This window comes from Musca domestica, unplaced genomic scaffold (genome assembly GCF_030504385.1).
Source record: "Musca domestica strain aabys unplaced genomic scaffold, Musca_domestica.polishedcontigs.V.1.1 15, whole genome shotgun sequence".
In the NCBI taxonomy this organism is placed as follows: Eukaryota; Metazoa; Arthropoda; class Insecta; order Diptera; family Muscidae; genus Musca; species Musca domestica.
In genome coordinates this window covers 4970721-4990507 of record NW_026712207.1, presented here as the reverse complement: position 1 = coordinate 4990507, position 19787 = coordinate 4970721, and the positions used below count along the sequence as shown (strand labels likewise).

Sequence of the window (19787 nt, the reverse complement as noted above, 5' to 3'; positions counted from 1 at the left end):
CCTTTTCCACATCATTTTATTGTGTGCTTTAAAGTATATTTGCCACTTCTTCACTCCTCACCTCATCCTCCAAATTCCGTAATTATTTCGCCTCAAAATGTATTGTTGCAACGCAGTGTACTTCATCATATCAGAGTTGGGCCACAAATCATTTGTTTTGCAAGCCAACATGCAAATGTATGTGTATGTTTTGCAAACAAACTCTCTCACACATACAAACACATACTGGAGTTATAATATAATCAGTGGTCATACTATATACAAAAGGGTGGAAATCGGGTCTCAAGGTCCTGAAGAAATATCCTTGGAAATTCACTTTTGTTCATTACTGGTCCTTAATAAATTATTTCTAAACAAAGCACTTTGACCCTTGAATAAATATCCCTCAATTCGTCAGGGGCCCCTAAAACAGCACAATATTCCTTAAAAATAATTTTAAAACATTTAGATAGGTTCTCTAAAAGATAAGCTTAAAAAATAGAAGAATATTTTCTACAAATTTGTTTGAACAGTTTTATAGGTCCTCAATAAAAAAAAAACTAACAAATAGAGAAGCAGCTAAGCCGGGCCGAACTTTTAAGGAAGGAAATTGACAATTTTCAACAAATTCCGAAAAATACCTTTTATATGATCAACTTTATACGGGGCTATACGAAGGCGCGGACCTGTATAGGCTGTAGTACTCATTTGTCATAGGCTCTCCATTAAGATCTTCAAATACGAAATTTGAAACAATTCCGGTGAATAATGTCCATTAAATCATCAAAATACCGAATAAAGGAAAGTTCTGCCATATGTGGGCTATACGAAGATATGGACCTGCATACGAAATGTTTTTTTCATAGGCTGTACTACCCTTTACGAACTTTGAATGCGAAATATGAAACAATTCCGACGAATAATATCACTAAAATTATTAAAATACCAAATTCGGGACCGGTACCGTTATATCGAGGCTATACGAAGACCTGAAACTAGCATAGACAATTTTCCGTCACAGGATATAATACCCGTTAGAAACTTCAAATACGAAATTTAAAACAATTCGGATAAAAAATGTTGCTAAAATCATCAAAAAATCAAATATCGGTAGATACCGTTATATGGGGGCTGTACGAAGACGTGGACATGCATACGAAATTTTTAGGCATAGGCTGTGGTACCCATTACAAATTTCGAATACGAAATTTGAAACAATTCGGGTAAATTATGTCCTTAAAATCATCAATGGGGGCTATAAGAAAACGTGGACCGACATGGCCCATTTACGAAATTAAGCTTCCTACTGGCAAAATACAAATGTGTGCAAAATTTTAGCCTTCTATCTTAATTCGTCTGAGAGACAGTGTGATTACAACGATAGATAGACAGACAAACATCGCAAAATCGTTCTAGAATTTTATGCTAATCCAGAATATCAAGAATAAAAGAATCGTGGAGGGTATAAAAATGAAACAAGTCAAAAAATAACAGTCGGTTTTGCCCACGGATGTATACCCATATATTTGAGGGGGTTCCGAAGGAGTGGAACAATATTGTCCATTTAGTATCTGACCTAAATCTGATATGAATTAAAAAAAATAAATGTCCGTAAAAATTATATCTAGAATTTTGAAATTTTTGGCGAGGGTCACTCTTGCTTCGAAGTGGTCAGATAGGCTGGTTAATTTTGGAAATAAGTACTAGAACGTCACGAAAAGTATGAAAAGGTACTAAATATCATACCCTCTGTATCTGGGGAAATCTTAAAACCTTTTCAATTTGGAATGAGGGTCACTGATGGAGTGCATAGATAAAGGGTTTTTTTTTTGGAAATTCACACTATAAGTGTACGCAGAGTACTAAAATGTACTTCACTTGGTACAATTTCGTATCATGTGGACGCTTAAAGCTCAAAACTTGAAATTTGGAATGGTTGACAAGGTTGAGGAGTAGAGTCGATGTAAGGAGGTAACTTTGGAAGTGTGTACACATGTACAAGAAAAGTACTAAACCGGGATAAATTTAGTACAGTTTGAATTTTTAAGGAATAGATGGAGCTGGAATTCCAAAATTTGAAATTAACATTACTTATGAAGTGTAGGAATGGGAAGTTTTCAAAATTTGTACTTATGTGCACGAAAAGTACTAAATCGTACTAAATTTAGTACAATTTCGATTTGGCTGAACCGATAGAGTTAGAATTTTGAAATTTAGAAATAAGATTACGATTACATTCTAGGGCTGATGAATGTAGGCAGTATTGCAGATTCGTACTGATGTGTACTAAATTTGGTACAATTTAAATTTTTGGGAGAACCAATAGAGTTGGAACCCTGATACCAATAGAGCTGATATCCTGAAAATTGAAATGAAGATTACTGTCGGAGTGTAGAATAGGAATACGCAGGTAGTTTTGGAAATTTGTACTTGTATGTACTAAATTGTACTAAATTTGGTACAATTTAAGTGTTGAGTGACCCCTAGAGTTAGAACCCAAATATTGTGAAATAAGATTTAAAATGAAAATTAAATTTTGAAATTTTGTATTATGGTCCCTGTTGGTAGTAGGTCTTTGCATAAAGATGTGATTTTGGAAATCTGTACTACAAGTGCCCATAAAGTACTAAATAGTGTAATATTGCGTACAATTTGGTATTGGGTGAACATATAGGGCGTGAAACTGTAATTTGATATTGGGGTAGCTTTTCATGGGTAGACTGGTCATGTGGAGTTTGGTCCGGAAGTGTGTACTTTAATTGTACAAAAGTACTGAATGGTACTGTATTTGGTATTGGGTCAAGAGATAGACGCACAATTCTGAAGTTTTATTAGCTTACTGATGGTATCTGAGTTTGCGACTTAGAGGTGGTCTGGAAGTGTGTCCTATATGTGTACGAAAGGTACTTAATTTGGTATTGGGTGAAAAGATAGGGCTTGAAACCCGAAATTTGATATTGAGGTCTTTGTTGCAATATGGAATTTAGATATGTACCATAATTGTTCGAAAAGTACTAAATTGGGTGTAGAATAGAGGTGGAATCCCAAAATTTGGTACTGAGGTCTAAGTACTTTAATTGTTCAAAAGGACTAAGTTTTACGAAATTTGGTATTGGGTAAAGGGAAAGGAATATAATTCTGAAATTTGAAATTTAGAGTTGGCGGTGATTTGGCAATGTGTCCTGTAATTGTACGAAAAGTACTGAATGGTACTATATTTGGTATTAGGAGAAGGGATAAAGTAACATATCTGAAATTTGATATTGAGGTCACACCTGGTCTCATAAATGCAATTTTAATATTTTTTTAAATCCACCCTAATATACACAAATATTTTTATTCTTTATTTTTACAAAATATGTCCAAGTTCTTAATAAAGTACAATAAAATATTTTATAACTCTTTTGCTGTTTGTTGGCTGCTTGGCTGGCTGACAGACTGAATGCTATATTTGAGTGTGTGTTTGTGTTGTTGTTTCTGTTGTGGCTGTTCATTATTGCTTAATGGACACTTGAACATGCCTCTCAAGGTACCAGAAATGAAACTAACGTAACATTAAATACAACAACACAAAAACAATAAAGCAAACGCAATAAAGGATATGTGAATGGGCACACACAAACACACACACATAACCGCAAGCATTATGGGTTCTCTTATTCTGTTTTTCTCTCTCAGAGTGTGGGTTTGTGTGTCCGTAAGTGCCACGCCTTCAAAGACTCTTGACAAAATGTGCAAAAATTGTTCAAAAAAAAATAAAATAAAATAAAATATTTGGTATTTAGTTGTTGTATCCACTTTCCACTTGAGAATCCCTCTTCGTCTTCTTTATTTCCCATTATTTTTGAGGGGATTTCAAAAAACATTTGTTCAAAATGCAAATCCGCCAAACAATAAAAAACATTAACACAAATCATCATTTGGCATTATGAGTTTGGTATTTTTGTTGAAGTTTTGTTTTGAATGACGCGTGCCTCACTTTTGCCCTCTTCAGAGTTGCTAGCCACTTTTGAAGAGGTTCTCTTGCATTTGCACTCAGGCCAAGTTCTCCGGCCCATTTTGTAATGCATTTCCACACACCTACACCGCGTTTCAAGTGTTTGCTGCCATTCGTACCAGATGGACATTTGTTACAAATTGAATTTTCGTTACAAAAGAAGAACGGGATATTTGTTTTTGTTGAGGTAAAAACACTCACTTTATTTGAAATGAAAAAGAGTAAAGTTTCGGAAACGAAGGCGGATGTTTCGAACAATGGAGGTTTTAGTGAAAGCTCTTCAAGAGAGAGCATATATAAATAAGTTTTATATTTATTTTATAGTGAAGTGCATTAGTTTGGACTAAAAGCTTCCCATTTTGATAGGAACAATATATTTGCAAAAAATAAAAAATAATTATTATTAGAAATAAAATATTTTATATGATTTTTAAGACTTTTTCAAGGATCAATGGACTAATAATCTTTTATTTTGTCAAGGATATAGACGAAAGCCCGTGGATTTTTCGTAAAGCCCATAAAAAACTTGTTGGCTTTATAACTAAGTGCAGCGGGATTAACTAACAAAAAATTTTAAATTAAAAAAAAAAATAAGGACCTATTATCCTTGGGTTTTTAGAATATTTTTCAATACCCACGGTATGAATTTTGTTAGAACCAAAATATCAATAATCATAGATTCTGCTCTTTTTGGGGACCAATAATCGTGAATATTAAAGGATATCAAGAATGAATAATTTGAGGACTATTATAATTGAATTTTTCAAGGATCAAAAGAGATTAAGGATATTTTTTCAAGAATGTTTTTGCAAACGACAACCAACAGAATATTCTTTAAAAAAATTCCAAGGACTTTACCAACATAGATTTTTTTGAGAATATTTTCCAAGAACTTAACAAAGTGGATTTTTTTGTAGACCAGATTCTTCTGAACTGATTTTTTTTTTTTTTTTTTTGAAATATTTTCGAAGACATCCCGTTGTGGATCTTTTTTCAGAGAATTTTTAAGGCATCAACAACCGTAGATTCGTTGGCAAAATTTTCAAGACTTAACAACGGATTTTTAAATGTTTTTCCGAAAATTGTAGGTCAATTTTAAGAATATTTATTCAAGGACCAATAGGGCAACAATAGAGTTTCTTTAATTTTAAGATAATTTTTTGAATTTTATTATAGAACAGTATTGAATGTTTTTCCCAGAGGATTTTTATGATTAGGAACCGCAACACCAACATACGTCAACATTTAAGAAATATATTAATTAAGGATTTCTTAAAAAATGTCAAAGACCAAAAAATCTGGAATTTAAAAAATGACGGAACCAAGGACCAGCAGAGCAACAGATGTGCTATTTGTTATAAAAACAAGTAAAAAAGCTGTAAGTTCGTCTTGGCCGAACTTTGAATGCCCTCCAGAATTCGGAACGAATTTGGCAATTTTCAAAAAAATAAAATCCGTTAAGAATTCTGTTAAAATCTTAAAAATTCCGAATATAGCCATTATATTACTGTCTAAACGACGACGTGCGACCTGCGTATGCAACTTTTGTCATAAGCCATTACAATATTCAAATGCGAAACTTTAATAATGTAGCTAAAATCATCAAAGAACCGTATATGCATAGCTAATTTTCTGTCATAGGCTGAAATATAAATTACAAACTTCAAATACCAAATTTGAAACAATTCCGATGAATAATGTCGCTAAAATCATAATAATATCGGGAGGTATCATTATATGGGGTCTATACCAAAACGTGGACCTACATGGCTCATTTTTAATACCAAAAGACCTGCAGACATTATATACATTTGAGTAAAATTTTATCAAACTACTTCATTTCGTTCGGAAGCTAGAATGATTTCCATAGACGGACATCGCTTAATCGACATAGAATTTTATGCCGGTCAAGAATATATATATACTTTGTGGTGTCCAAAAACTATATTTCGAGGTGTTACAAACGGAATGATAAACTTAATATACACTCCATACTATGGTGGAGGATATAAAAACTGAAAGCATCAGCTGACCGAATAATTAGAATTTTTAGAAATATTTTATCGAGGACTAACATTCTAATAAAAGTTGACCTTCTTTTAAGGATCAACAAACTAAAAGACGTGGATTTTTTTTAATATTTTCCCAAGGACCAATAGATCAAAAATACTTTTTCAAGGATCGAAAAGGATTATCAGATTAATATACGTGGATTTTTAAAAATATTTTTTAGGGTCGACAAGAGTTAACAGACCATAAAACGTAAATTTTCAAACATATATTTTTAGAGATCGACAAAAATGAAGAAACCAATAAACGTGAATTTTCAAAAATATTTTTTTCAGGGACAAAAATACGTGGATTTTTATAAAATGTCTATTTTTTCAAGGATTAACGGACCACTAAATTTTTTTCTAATTTGTTTTCAAGAAACAATAAATTTGACTATTTTATTTTATTTTTTTATTCAAGGAACAACAGATTAAAAAAATGGATTTTTATAACCTTAGCCATATGGCTGCAGAAGGTATATATCATTTGATACGGCCAAAATGCCTTAAAAACCTAGGTCTTCTTTATCAACTTCGTTTCAGGACATTTGGAGTCGACCTAAGGGTGTCCGTCCGTCTATTTGGCTATAGAGTATAATAACTCTCAAAAGGAATATCCGATTTGGTTCAATGTGGGTACTTCGAAATATTATTGTCAAACTTAGATCTAATTCGGAGATGCGCAATATCTCTCCATTTCTTTAACAACATTTTCAAGAAAAAATTACCTTCTTCAACAAGAAAAGATTATATAATCCCAACATCGAATAAAAAGACCTTCTGGCACCTCCAACACAAATGGTAAAAATTTTGAATAACAAAATGGTCATAAAAACCAAGACAAGCATCTGATTATTTTAACATTTTACACATCCTAATATTTATACCAACAAAAGATCTGCCGGGAAGATGGGATGTATGGGACTACTCGGACGTTGATATTTAGGAATTTGAATAAAAAGGCAGCTCTTATCAATATCAATATTGCCTTTTAAGACCTTTTTTTTTTGTAGGCTAAAATTTGTCCTTTAAGCCTCTGATTATTTATTTTAATATTTTATGCAAAACAATTTCTGTACATAATTAACTTACCTGGCTGTCTTAAATGTGAATGTGGATCCAAGGATGATTTGCCAACACTGACTCCAACGCTGCTGAGGGCATTTGAACTGTATCCTGTAAAAACAAAAAATAAAACATTGTATGAGAAAAAAGTCCAAACTTTGACAAGCTGAAGGCCAGGGAGTCTCCATAGATGAGCTGAAGGCCAGGGAGTCTCTATAGACGAGCTGAAGGCCCAGGGAGTTTCTATAGACGAGGTGAAGTCCCAGGGAGTATCTATAGACGAGCTGAAGGCCCAGGGAGTCTCTATAGATGAGCTGAAGGCCCAGGGAGTATCTAAAGACGAGCTGAAGGCCCAGGGAGTCTCTATAGACGAGCTGAAGGTTCAGGGAGTCTCTATAGACGAGCTGTGAAGGCCAGGGAGTCTCTATAGACGAACTGAAGGCCCAGGGAGTCTCTATAGACGAGCTGAAGGCCCAGGAAGTCTCTATAAACGAGCTGTGAGGGCCAGTGAGTCTCTATAGACGAGCTGGTGGGCCAGATAATCTCTATAGACGAGCTGGTGGGCCAGAGAGTCTCTATAGACGAGCTGTGAAGGCCAGGGAGTCTCTATAGACGAGCTGTGAAGGCCAGGGAGTCTCTATAGACGAGCTGTGAAGGCCAGGGAGTCTCTATAGACGAGTCTTTATAGTTCAACATTCTCCTTTTTCCAATACCACCAAATATCTTCTTCTTCTGCTTGAATAAAATTGCCAAATTCCTTCTCTCTCCACCCCTCCACCCCACCCTCCTTTATTCGCCCTCATCATCACAATAACCTATCCTTGGGCAATTATGTTTATGATATGTGCAGTATATCAAGTCCTTTACACTAACATGATTTGTTTCACCAAAGTGTGTCCTTTGACACTCGCCTTTTGTCGCCTCAAAAAGAGAACAACAAAAAACTTTTCAAATTTAAAAATTTCTGCTTCGATGCGTTTTCAAGACTTCGGGGCAAAAATAACAATGGGGGCAAAAACACAACAATAGATGTTCACAGAAAAAAAATGAAAACCCCGAAAACCAAAATTCATATATGAGAAGTTTTGGAAGAAACCAGAGATAGAGAATGGGAGAGAACAAATTTTCGCCTCGCACAAGAGATAGTCCTTCTTTTGGGAAAAGATAACACAAGCATCGCCTTCTCATTGTTCATGTTTTACACGCTCAGTTGAGTTTTGCTTTTGTGTTGTTGGCATTGCTGTTTTCAAAGTGAATTTTCAAAAGAGTTTCAATTCTGTGTTTTTTTTTTTTTTTTTTTTTTTTGAAATGAGAACACAATTGCCGTTCATGGTGATGATGATGACGATGAAAATTTTATCACATCTTCAGGCTTTATCTTGTTTAGTCTTCTTGTAGAGCTTGTTTGTTGGCAGAGGATTGTGTGATGTGTTGCTATTTAACAGCTTTTATTGTTGGTTGGTTGGTTGTCACAAAAGAAGTGATAGCAAGGCAAAGCAAATACCTCCCACACCACACCTCTCTCTCTCACTGCTCGATAACAAACAACACCACCAAACAAAATCCAAACTCAATTCAACTGATTTCACACCATGAAGCCCTCAGGCTGTAATTTGTATTCTAGCACCATTTCTACTTCGCCGCAATGTGCGAATGTGCTTTTTCGGTCCACAGCCAAGGAGGTGGAGGGATGGCTCTTCTCTTGGCTGTGTGTCGTACGCCTGTGTTTTCAGACTCGAGGGCATAATTTTAAAATTGAATAAATAGCCATGGGCATTGTTTTGATTTCTTTGTAATCACAATTCATTAAAAATTCGAAAACAAGGAGGACTCTCGATAAAAGTATGCCCAGCAGTGAAGTAGTTATTCATACATGAGAAGACCCATAGCTCTTCAATGAGAATACTATGAGAAGAGTTAATTTTCTTCTATGAGAAAAGCTATTTATCTTCTGTGAAAAGAGTTGTTTCTCTTCTGAGAAAAGAACTGTTTCTCTTCTAATGGAAGAGGTTTTTCCTTTTTCATAGAAACAGCTCTTGTCTCTTCTATGAGAAGAGATATTTCTCTTCTATGAGAAGAGACATAGAAAAGAGCTATTTCTCTTCTATGAGAATATATATACAGCTCTTCTATTCGAAAAGCCATAGCTCTTCCATGAGAAGAGCTATTTCACTTCTTTTTCCTATGACTGCTCATTATATTGTTTACAAGTGTACAAAAGCATTTTGGTGAGAATTTTCCAGACAAAAAGTTCTTCGTGATGGAATTCAAGCGTGATAGTGTGATTTCTTTATATTTGGCTGGAAAACCACAAGTGGCTATGCCTAGAGCACTCCAGCATTTAAATGTGAATAAATCTTTTGTGTCTCGTACCATCGCTCTTTACCGTGACACTGGTAGCGTAGCTCGACGTCAAGAAAGTAGACGGAAGAAAACAGCAACATCAGCAGAAATGGTTCGAAAAGTAAAGAAGCGACTTGATCGAAACCCGCGTCGCAGTGGCCGAAAGATGGCTCGAGAGCTGAACATATCGCAATATTCCATTCGGCAAATATTGAAAAATGAGCTCGGGGTAAAGCCATTAGAATTCAAAAAAGTACATGAACTTATACCGCAACAGAAAGAAAATAGACTCAAAAGAGCTAAAGAGTTGCTTCGCTTGGCCGAAAGTGGTGAACTGCCGAATTTGGTTGTCTTCGATGAGAAAACATTCGTTGTCCAGCAGCTTGTAGACAAACAAAATGATCGTGTTTACTTGCCAAAGAGGTCAGCTGAAAATGTGCACCTTCGGTCGGTTGGCCACCAGAACTCAAGCGCCGGCCATAGTGATGGTGTGGGCCGCCATAACAGCCCATGCTCGCTCTCCACTCGTATTAATCGTCCATGGCCTCAGAATAAATGCCAAATATTATCGCGAAAATATTCTGGAGGGTGTATTATGAGCCTTGGGCACGCACACATTTTGCCCGCATACCTTGGACATTCCAACAGGACTCAGCAGCATCGCACTCAGCATGCGTCACCCAAGAATGGTTACAAAATGAGGTTCGTCGCTTCATTTCCATTACACAATGGCCACCAAAATCTGTGGATACCAATCCGTTGGACTATTGTGTCTGGAGTATTTTGGAAAGCAAGGTTGGAACTGAAAAATACCAAAATGTCGATCACCTCAAGTAAGCGCTTCGCCGGGAATGGGCCAAAATATTGCAGAGAAACATTCGGGCAGTGTGTGACGGTTTTATTGGCCGTTTGAAGGCCATAATTCGTGCCAAAGGTGACCAATTCGAACAAATCTAAACTTATTCTAAAATCTGATGCTATTTCCGACCTTTTTTGCTTTCATTCGAAAAAAAAATTAAAATTATGGCGTTTGACTTTGTTTTTTTATCCCTGTAGACCCTGTACCCCATAGTTCTTCTATGAGAAGAAGACCTATAACTCTTCTATGAGAAGAAGACCTATAACTCTTCTATGAGAAGAAGACCTATAGCTTTTCTATGAGAAGAAGACCTATAGCTCTTCTATGAGAAGAAGATCTATAGCTCTTCTATGAGAAGAAGACCTATAGCTCTTCTATGAGAAGAAGACCTATAGCTCTTCTATGAGAAGAAGACCTATAGCTCTTCTATGAGAAGAAGACCTATAGCTCTTCTATGAGAAGAAGACCTATAGCTCTTCTATGAGAAGAAGACCTATAGCTCTTCTGTGAGAAGAAGACCTATTGCTCTTCTGTGAGAAGAAGACCTATAGCTCTTCTGTGAGAAGAAGACCTATAGCTCTTCTGTGAGAAGAAGACCTATAGCTCTTCTATGGGAAGACATTTAGCTCTTCTATGAGAAGAGACCTATAGCTCTTCTATGAGAAGAAGACATATAGCTCTTCTATGAGAAGAAGACATATAGCTCTTCTATGAGAAGAAGACATATAGCTCTTCTATGAGAAGAAGACCTATAGCTCTTCTGTGAGAAGAAGACCTATAGCTCTTCTATGAGAAGACCTATTGCTCTTCTATGAGAAGAAGACCTATAGCTCTTCTATGAGAAGACCTATAGCTCTTCTATGAGAAGACCTTTAGCTCTTCTGTGAGAAGAAGACCTATAGCTCTTCTATGAGAAGAGCCATAGCTCTTCTATGAGAAGAGCCATATCTCTTCTATGAGAAGAGCCATAGCTCTTCTATGAGAAGAGCCATAGCAATTCTATGAGAAGAGCCAATGCTCTTCTATGAGAACAGCCAATTCTCTTCTATGAGAAGAGCTAAGAGCCATTGCTGCGGCTCTTCTACTGAGAAGAGCTGTTGCAGCTCTTTCGTGAGTAGATTTAGACCATCCAGTGCTTTTTTAACAAGAAAAGAGGCTGCTCTTCCAGGGGAAGAACTCTTTTATGAACTCTTTTATGATCAGAGCTTCTGGATTTCTATGAGAAGACTTTCTTGTCTTCCCGGCTCCTTCCTGAGAACTTCTGCTCTTCTATTTGAAAACCAACTGTTGTTCTCTGAAAAGACCTTGTGGTCTTCTATAGCAATACTATTTTCTCTTCAATAAGAAGACCTTCCATTCTCCTCAGAGCAGATCTATTGCCCTTCTCGGAGAAATTTTGTGGATCTTCTTTGAGAAGATCTTCTGCTTTTTTATGAGAAAAGTTCTTGGTCATCTGTGATAACACCTTTTACTTCTCAACAAGAAGACTTTTTGATCTTCTCTAAAAAGGCCTTCTACACCTCTCTGAGAATTTCTGATCTTTTATTTGAAAACCAAGTATTTTTTCTTTGAGGGAACATTTTGGCCTTAAACTCTCCTCTGAGTAGTCCTTTCCTCAAACCTTTGCTCTTCTCTGAGAAGACCTTTAACTCTTTCTGGTAAGGCTTTCTGCTCTTTGCTGAGAAGAACTTCTGTACTCCTCTGATAATCTACCTACTTCGTGCACTTCCTCTGATAACCTACTGAACTCTTAAGACCTACTATAGTTCTAATAAATTCTCACAAGTGGCAATTTTCTGGTCTTCGTTTCTTTTGGGAAACATTCTGGCTTTCTACGGGATGTCCTTTTAGTTTTTATCAATACACCACTCTGCGTTCTTTAGGATGCAATTTTGGTCTTTAAACGGAACATCTTCTGGAATTTTTATAACAGCTTCTCATTGGTAATGTGGCTCATATTTCCATACAATCTAGATTTTTGGAATATATATTCTCCCCTCGTTCTCAGACAACAATTTCCTCCGCCTTCACCCCTTTGTAATGAAAATCAATTACCTCGAACTGTTGATCATAACTCATTAGGCAAACAATATGAACAACAATATAACAACAACAACAACAATAATGATATAAATAATCAATAACAGTAACATAACATATTCATACAAACATTCCTGCCATGCATAATAATGAACCCCCATCCACCCCTCGTCCCCTTCGCATGAGACCATAACTAACATAACCGTCAATTAAGGATATTCTGTCGCGCACCAAAACAACTGTAAACGTGTGTAAATTTGTGTGACAAACGATTTGTATCATCGTTGAAAGCCAAGCGCAAATAAAACATAACTTGTTATTGATTGATTGTCGATTATTGTTGAGTAAATATACGCTTGGGTGAATGCATTAAAAACCCTATCGAACTACAAAAAGCCACTACCAACCACCACCACCTGCAGCAACACCTTTTGACTTTATCACCCCCCACCACGAGAAGACCTCCGTTAAAAAGGTTGCTATCGGCTGATATTAGCACGTACTAATATTTGTTTTTGTGGGAGTTGGAACACCTTAACGGTGCGTGCATGTATGCGAATGTGCCACACATACACCACACCCTATGCCACACAACCTTCTCCACATTTTGTTCATTACCAACCAATGACTCCTGCCAAAAAAAAGCCAATCATACATTTTGACACCTTTCACGACGATTTTTGATTTTTCCATATTTCTTTCTGGTCCCTTGAATTTTCTTGCATTTTTTAGTGGCGATGTTGTTGTACTATGCATGTTGTATACGTGTTCGAATGTGTGTATGATTTGTTTGTCTCCCGGAAATGAAGACATTTTTGTGGGAGCGCTGTTTCTTTTTCTGCTTCGTTGTGTGCATAGGAAAATTGGGTGTGTTAATTTTTTTTCTGAGGAATCATGGGATTGAAATTTGTTTCGCCGAGAGTTTTAGCGTTGAAGAAATTGACTTTTAAGTAATTGGAAAGTGTTGTTTTTTTGGAACTTACCTTGTGACTGTGTTGAACCGTGGGATCCCCACGAGGATTTGTACGAAGAGTCTGCAATGAAAGAGAAAAAGTTGGATTATTAGTAACAATTTAAAAAATGGATATGAAATTCGCGCTGCATATTTTATGAGGTGTATTTTGGGAGAATAAACATCAAAACATGAATTTTTGGAACAATTTTAAACAAATAGAAAGACAAACTGATATGATAAAATGAATACTTCTTAAATTGTTGGGTTCGATCAAGTTCTCTGTGTTTTTATGAAATCTAAATTTTATTATTCTAACGAGAGGTAATGAAGGAATTTTTAACCATATTCAGCCTCAGCTCCACGACCAAAAAAAGTAACAGAAGTGACTCGCCGTCTTTCCCTTTCTCATAAAATTTTCTAATTATGGGCCCTCGATTTCTAAAGTGATAGTTTGGTTTGTAAACCATTTAAAATTTCGATTATCTTTCTAAGAAAAAGTTATAGCTCTTATTATAAAATATTTATATAAGCATATAAATACAATAAAATTCCACCTTCAATAAAATACCAATAATAGTTTTTTTTTCATTTTTTTCTCTGGCTGTGATCTACAGATACAAAAGCGTAAAAAATTAAAACAAATTGCCAACAACGATAATATAACCACTTCGGATCAAATAATACATCCCCCCTGTCCCAATAATGCTGAAGGCATTAAATATATTTTTATTATTATTATTATTATTATTATTATTATTATTATTATTATTAAATTAGTATTATTATTATTATTATTATTATTATTATTATTATTATTATTATTATTATTATTATTATTATTATTATTATATTATTATTATTATTATTATTATTATTATTATTATTATTATTATTATTATTATTATTATTATTATTATTATTATTATTATTATTATTATTATTATTATTATTATTATTATTATTATTATTATTATTATTATTATTATTGTTACTAATTTTATTATTGTTATATATTTTTTATTTATTTATTTTTATTTTATTATTATTTTTTTTTAATTTTTTTTATTTTAGAGGATTTTTCCCGCTGTTATTGTCGGACAATTTAGCTTAAGTCGGATTCTAAGTCAAAAAAAATATTTATTATATATGTATATCTATTTTTTATTAGTTTCTGGAATATAAATATATAATTACAACCACTAGGCTTTTACATTTTACCTAAGAGGGTTCCTAGTTTATGCGACTAGGACATTTACAATTACACCCATGGGAAAAGCTCATACATTTCTTGATTACAAATGGAATAAGAATTTGAAATATATGTTCTAAGCTGGAGGAGTTACAAAAAGAGATTGGCGATATTTATGTATAATTCCCACCCATTGAATAAAAATAGACTTTCCGAGACAAATTTGAATTTTAGATTGCCATTTATTAAAATGAGAAAGTTAAAATGCCGACAAACGCATACCCTCAGCCTATGTCGTTTTATTAATGTATGTCCGAATTAGTGGACCAATATAATCCACTTCTCATCTGAACTATTTTTGATTTATACATAACATCGTGCCCAATTTACTTCACTTTATATGAGATATTTGTACAAAATTTTAAGAAATGACCAATTTTTCGGTAATTACTGTTAATCATAATATTTAGCTTTTGTGGGCGAGGTACAAGAAGGAGTGAGCCGATAAATTCTATATTAACAAATCAGATATTTTATTGAGAAGAATATGTAGATATGCCAAGTTAAATAAGAATCGTCGACTTGTTCGTATATTATGACAGATATAAGTATTGCAAATCGTAAACCTTCGCGAGAGAAGTGCGAGAAAGGGTACGTCGATATCTGTAATTTTCACATTGGAACTTGTGTTAATAAAAATATTGAGATATTTGGAATTTGAAGAGAATCGAATGCTTATTTCTCAAATAATATAAGAGATGTAATTATTTAAAAGTTAGACCCTTTGTGGAGGAGGTACCAGAAGGAGTTGACCGACATTTTCCATCTTCACACCTGATCTTTTGTTAGTCTAACTACTGTGATGTGCGAAAATTGAAGAGAATCGAATGTTTATTTCGTATGTTATGATTTTATGACTCCAAATGTCCTCAAACGTATTTGATCCATAGGGACACATGGTATAAAACCGTTATTTCAATTAGGACCTTTTTGGATGTATCAAATTACCTTTTTGGACCTTTTTGGATGTATATATACACTCTTTAGCCATATGGCTGAGGGTATAAAATATTCTTTAAATAGGGTTTGTGAGTATATAACATAGGCATAGAGAATTTGAAGTAAAATACCATTTTAAATAAGTCAGATCTTAAAATTAAGAATTCAAAACTAAATTTTAAAATTATGATTCATGTGTATATATTGTTGTATCTCCGATTTCATACTTTTTCAGCCACTTTTATGTACTAGTGATTTCGTCGAAAACTGGAATTTCCGAATTAAACATTTTGACGCTTGAATGTAAGTTTAAAATGTATCACACCCGCTTAATGATGACCGTCCAAAATGCTAGGTTTCTGCCCTCTGCCCAATTCTAACCCTACAAAAAATTCGATATATTGTTACCTATAGATCTAGAATCTCAGAAAATGTTTTGTAATCACAGCAATATCCTTCCATATTCCTGAGGATAGGGCCATAATTGCGACCTGTGACGTAATAACCATAAACAAATGGACAAACAGGCGGACGGACACACATAGCTAGATGGGTGAGATAAGAAGATAGATACATAACATCGTGGATCTACGACGAATATTTCGAGATGTTACAAATTTTTTCGCCGAAGCAAACCTATAATGTTGAGGGACATTATAGGGAGCTTTGAAGCCTATAAAAATATGTACCAACTTTTTTAACATATAAGTGCATAACATTGAAATATGAAATATTTGAAATATATTTTAGTGTTTTATTATTTTTTTATTAAAAAGACGCGAACAAAAATGTGGATAGCAAGAGAAGACTTCGTGGTTAGAATGACCATTGTCATTCTCTTCGGCCATATTGAATTGACATTGAGTTTTTTTATTTGTATTTTTTTTAAATCAAAAATTTGAAAAACACAGTTGAAATGTGTTTCCCGTTTGAATTTAAATAATTCCAAATATAATTTGAATATTTTTTTAAATTATATTCTTTAGCAGAAAATTTGAAGTAAAATATTTTGATAACGATGGATTTGCAATAAAATATTTTACTAAAAATTGCATAAAAATTTATGAAAATTTGCAATCATAAAAAATGTTCAAAACATAAAGGAATTCACATTTTCGATGGGTCTTGAATTCATAAAAACCGCCCACATATCTTAATCCAAAATACCAACAGAGACCACAGTGTCAAATTTCAGACTTGTATCTCTATCCTTCAGCAAATACCCAAATTAGAAGCAATAGTACTTTTCGAACAGTTATAGTACAATTTTTTAAAAACTTCTCCATATTTCAATTCCAAAAATTCAAATTTGAGGATTCTAGTCCTATCCCTTCTTCAGCCAATATCAAAACTAATACCATTGAGTACTTTTCGTATAATTATATTACACATTTCCGAAACCACCTCCATACGTCCAGGCTAGACATGAACAGCGGTTCTAATTCAACTTTCAGATTTTAAGGACTTTCTGTTCAACCAGTACCAAATTATAACAAATATAGTACTATTTATTAATTTTCGTACACTTGTAGTACATATTTTCAAAACCTACTACCAACAGGGACTCCAAATTTAGTATGCATTTCCAAAAACAACTTCATATATAAGTTTGTTTTTCAAATTTTTAGCTCTATTCGTTCACCTAATAGCAAATTGTACAATTTTTGCAGTTTAGTACCATTTTAGAACTTTTCGTAACCTTGAAGTTTGAATTTCCAAAAAAATCTTTTAGTACATCTATCCCGCACTGCATCGGTGACTCTCATCCAAATTTCAGAACTCTAACTCATTTTATTTGTCCAATACAAAATATTCAATTTTAAGTACATTTCATTACTTTTCGTACCCACACGCCAGCCTTTATATGGGCGCTATTTCAAAACATTGACCGTCATTGAAAATTTTCTACAGGGATTTTGCCTGCCCCAAGATGCCAAAACAACGGCCAAAACAATTGAAAAATATGGCTAAGACTCTGGACGTAGCTGAAATCAGGGGATACCTTCATTATATAGTTATACCAGAACATGTAACCCATAGGCCTGTAAAAACTCTATCCTAAATTTTGCAAAGTAAATTATTTGAGGGTTTTTGTGTATGGTCAAAAGTGTACAGGGTCCACTTGGAATTTTCCACAGCCCAGGCTGGCTCTTGGACAGAGAAATACTCTGTTTGATGGTAGGAGACGAAAAAAATAAGGTTGTATGTATATAGGTACACATTACATTTTTATGTATGTAACAATTGAATATTCAAATTTCTTTTGTTCTGAGACCCCCAATAAAATTTGATGTGGAATAATTCTTCCTTTAACACTTTCTGCAAAAAATGTGGCTTAAAAGGAGATTTTGATTCGGATTGGATATGTGTTAAACTTACTGTAATATAAAGCAGTACATAAATTTCGAATGCAATTTTCTTTAAAAAATATCGAACTTAGATATATGATTTATTACTGGATATATAAGGAATTTTTGTGTAGAATATTTCTTCTTTTGACATTTTTTGCAAAAAACGAAATTTTATGTCACTTTCAGGTGTCAATTCGAAAAAAGGCAGAGGAAAATTTGCTAAAAAAAAAATAATGAAATATTTTCGAGTTTTTCGAAATCTTTAATGCAACTTTTTTTTAATATCTAGTGGAATTAGAGATTCCCTGTATTTGGTGACTTATAGTAAAATTTAATAAAGAATATTTTTGTCTTTGAGATTATCCTTCAAAAATGATGTTTTGTAGGAGATTTTTTCATAAATTCATAGTAATAGGGAAATGTTTACATCACTTTGTTTTATTTTATCAATATTTTATTTAATTTCACACATTTCCCATTCTCGGATCCACAAAATGTTTTTATAAAAAAAAAAGTTGTCCATCTTACCTGCGAATAACATTGAAAAATTGCTAAAGCTTCCGGTCGAACGGGATAAATAATCAGCGGATGGTTTAATATCGAGCATGTTGTGTGGCACAAGAAAGGACTAACGACGGTACGGTTTGGTGGCCGCTTTTGCAAAGCCGCCGACGGAAAAAAAACTCGTCTTGCGATATGCGTTGGTCAAATACTGATACTTGATTTTCAGAATAAGAACACAAACACAAATCAAAGAATACAAAATTGTTTAAATTTATTTTCGAAACTGATTTTATTTAATATTCAAAAATTGAGCACGGCATTGTTGGTGTCAGCTTCACTTGGTTTTTGTTTTGTCGGTGGTCAATGAAATGGCGACAAATTATTGGTAATAATTTTTTTCTATTCTGTTTTTTGATTTAGTTTTAGTTTAGCTGAATTATTTTTTTTTTCCGCTAATATTGTTGTTGTTATGTATTTCACTTTCACGTTTTGTTGTTTTTTTTTTTTTTTTCTCCTTTTTTCTTTTTTTTGTTAAAAAAGGGCTAAACTGTTCCAATGTCTGTTTGCTTCGATTGGCTGTTTGTTGCTGTTCAATGTCAAAAGCGGAACAGGAAAAGGAACGGGAAAAGTAACGATCGGAACCGGTTACCGTTACCGGACACCTCGACTTCCGGACAACTTTGGTAGGCGAAAATAAATATATATATGTGTGTGTGCGAAGCTCTCTGTGCGACTGGATGTGAGAGTTGGATACGCGCTTCTAAATTTCGCTTGGCAAAAATTACTCTATTAGCCTTGGCTAATTTCGGTTTTTTTATTTTTTGGAATATTGTTTTTTTTTCGATTTTTTATAAATTATTTTTTCCTTTGAAGTCCTGGTAGGCTTTGTGGCGGAAAAAAATTACGTCAAAACACTTTTTATTTTGTTGTGAAGTTGCGTTTTTTTTTTTTTTCTTCTTTCGAGGCTCAGTTCAATATTCATGGGCTGTAAACTGCAATGGTTTTGTTGGCTGGTTCGGTTGGTTTGTTCGATGGTTGTGTGACACCGGATTGCGACTGATCTGTGGCACGGTAACGTAACAATTGATTTCATTCCGTCGTCAAATCGCACATATCCTGCCAGCTACCGGCGCGTAGTAGTGATTTCATTTTTGCAACCCCCTCGACATGGTGTGTGTGTGTGTTTGTGTGTGCGGCGCTGTGGCTTGAACACTTTTTTTTTGGGAATTTTTCCCTCCCATACTGAGACAGGGATTTACAAAAGTTTTCAAATTATTTGTCCAAACCTAGCAGGGTATATGTGTATGTGTGTGTGAGTGTGTTTGAATAGACATCAATCTCTGAACTTGTTGTCTCTACAATTCCCTCTACATGGGGGTGGGTGGGCTGTGTTGTTATTGTAAAACAACAACAATAATGTGAGGGGTGAAATAAGCTCGCCCTGTGGTTGGGTGG

The 19787-nt window shown here is 34.3% G+C and overlaps 1 protein-coding gene across 1 annotated transcript in view; it reads right to left on the bottom strand.

The window, feature by feature from the left end:
* The window catches only part of LOC101887735 (DNA-binding protein D-ETS-3), a 59151-nt gene extending 39730 nt beyond the window's left edge, over window positions 1-19421 (bottom strand). The window contains exons 1-3 of the mRNA XM_059119570.1: window positions 18357-19421; window positions 13318-13368; window positions 7120-7203 (exon numbers count right to left, since the gene is read on the bottom strand). Of these exons, the coding sequence (XP_058975553.1) occupies window positions 7120-7203; window positions 13318-13368; window positions 18357-18435 (214 nt within the window). The 5' untranslated portion in view covers window positions 18436-19421. The remainder of the gene's footprint in view (window positions 1-7119; window positions 7204-13317; window positions 13369-18356) is intronic.
* Window positions 19422-19787: the final 366 nt, after the last annotated feature.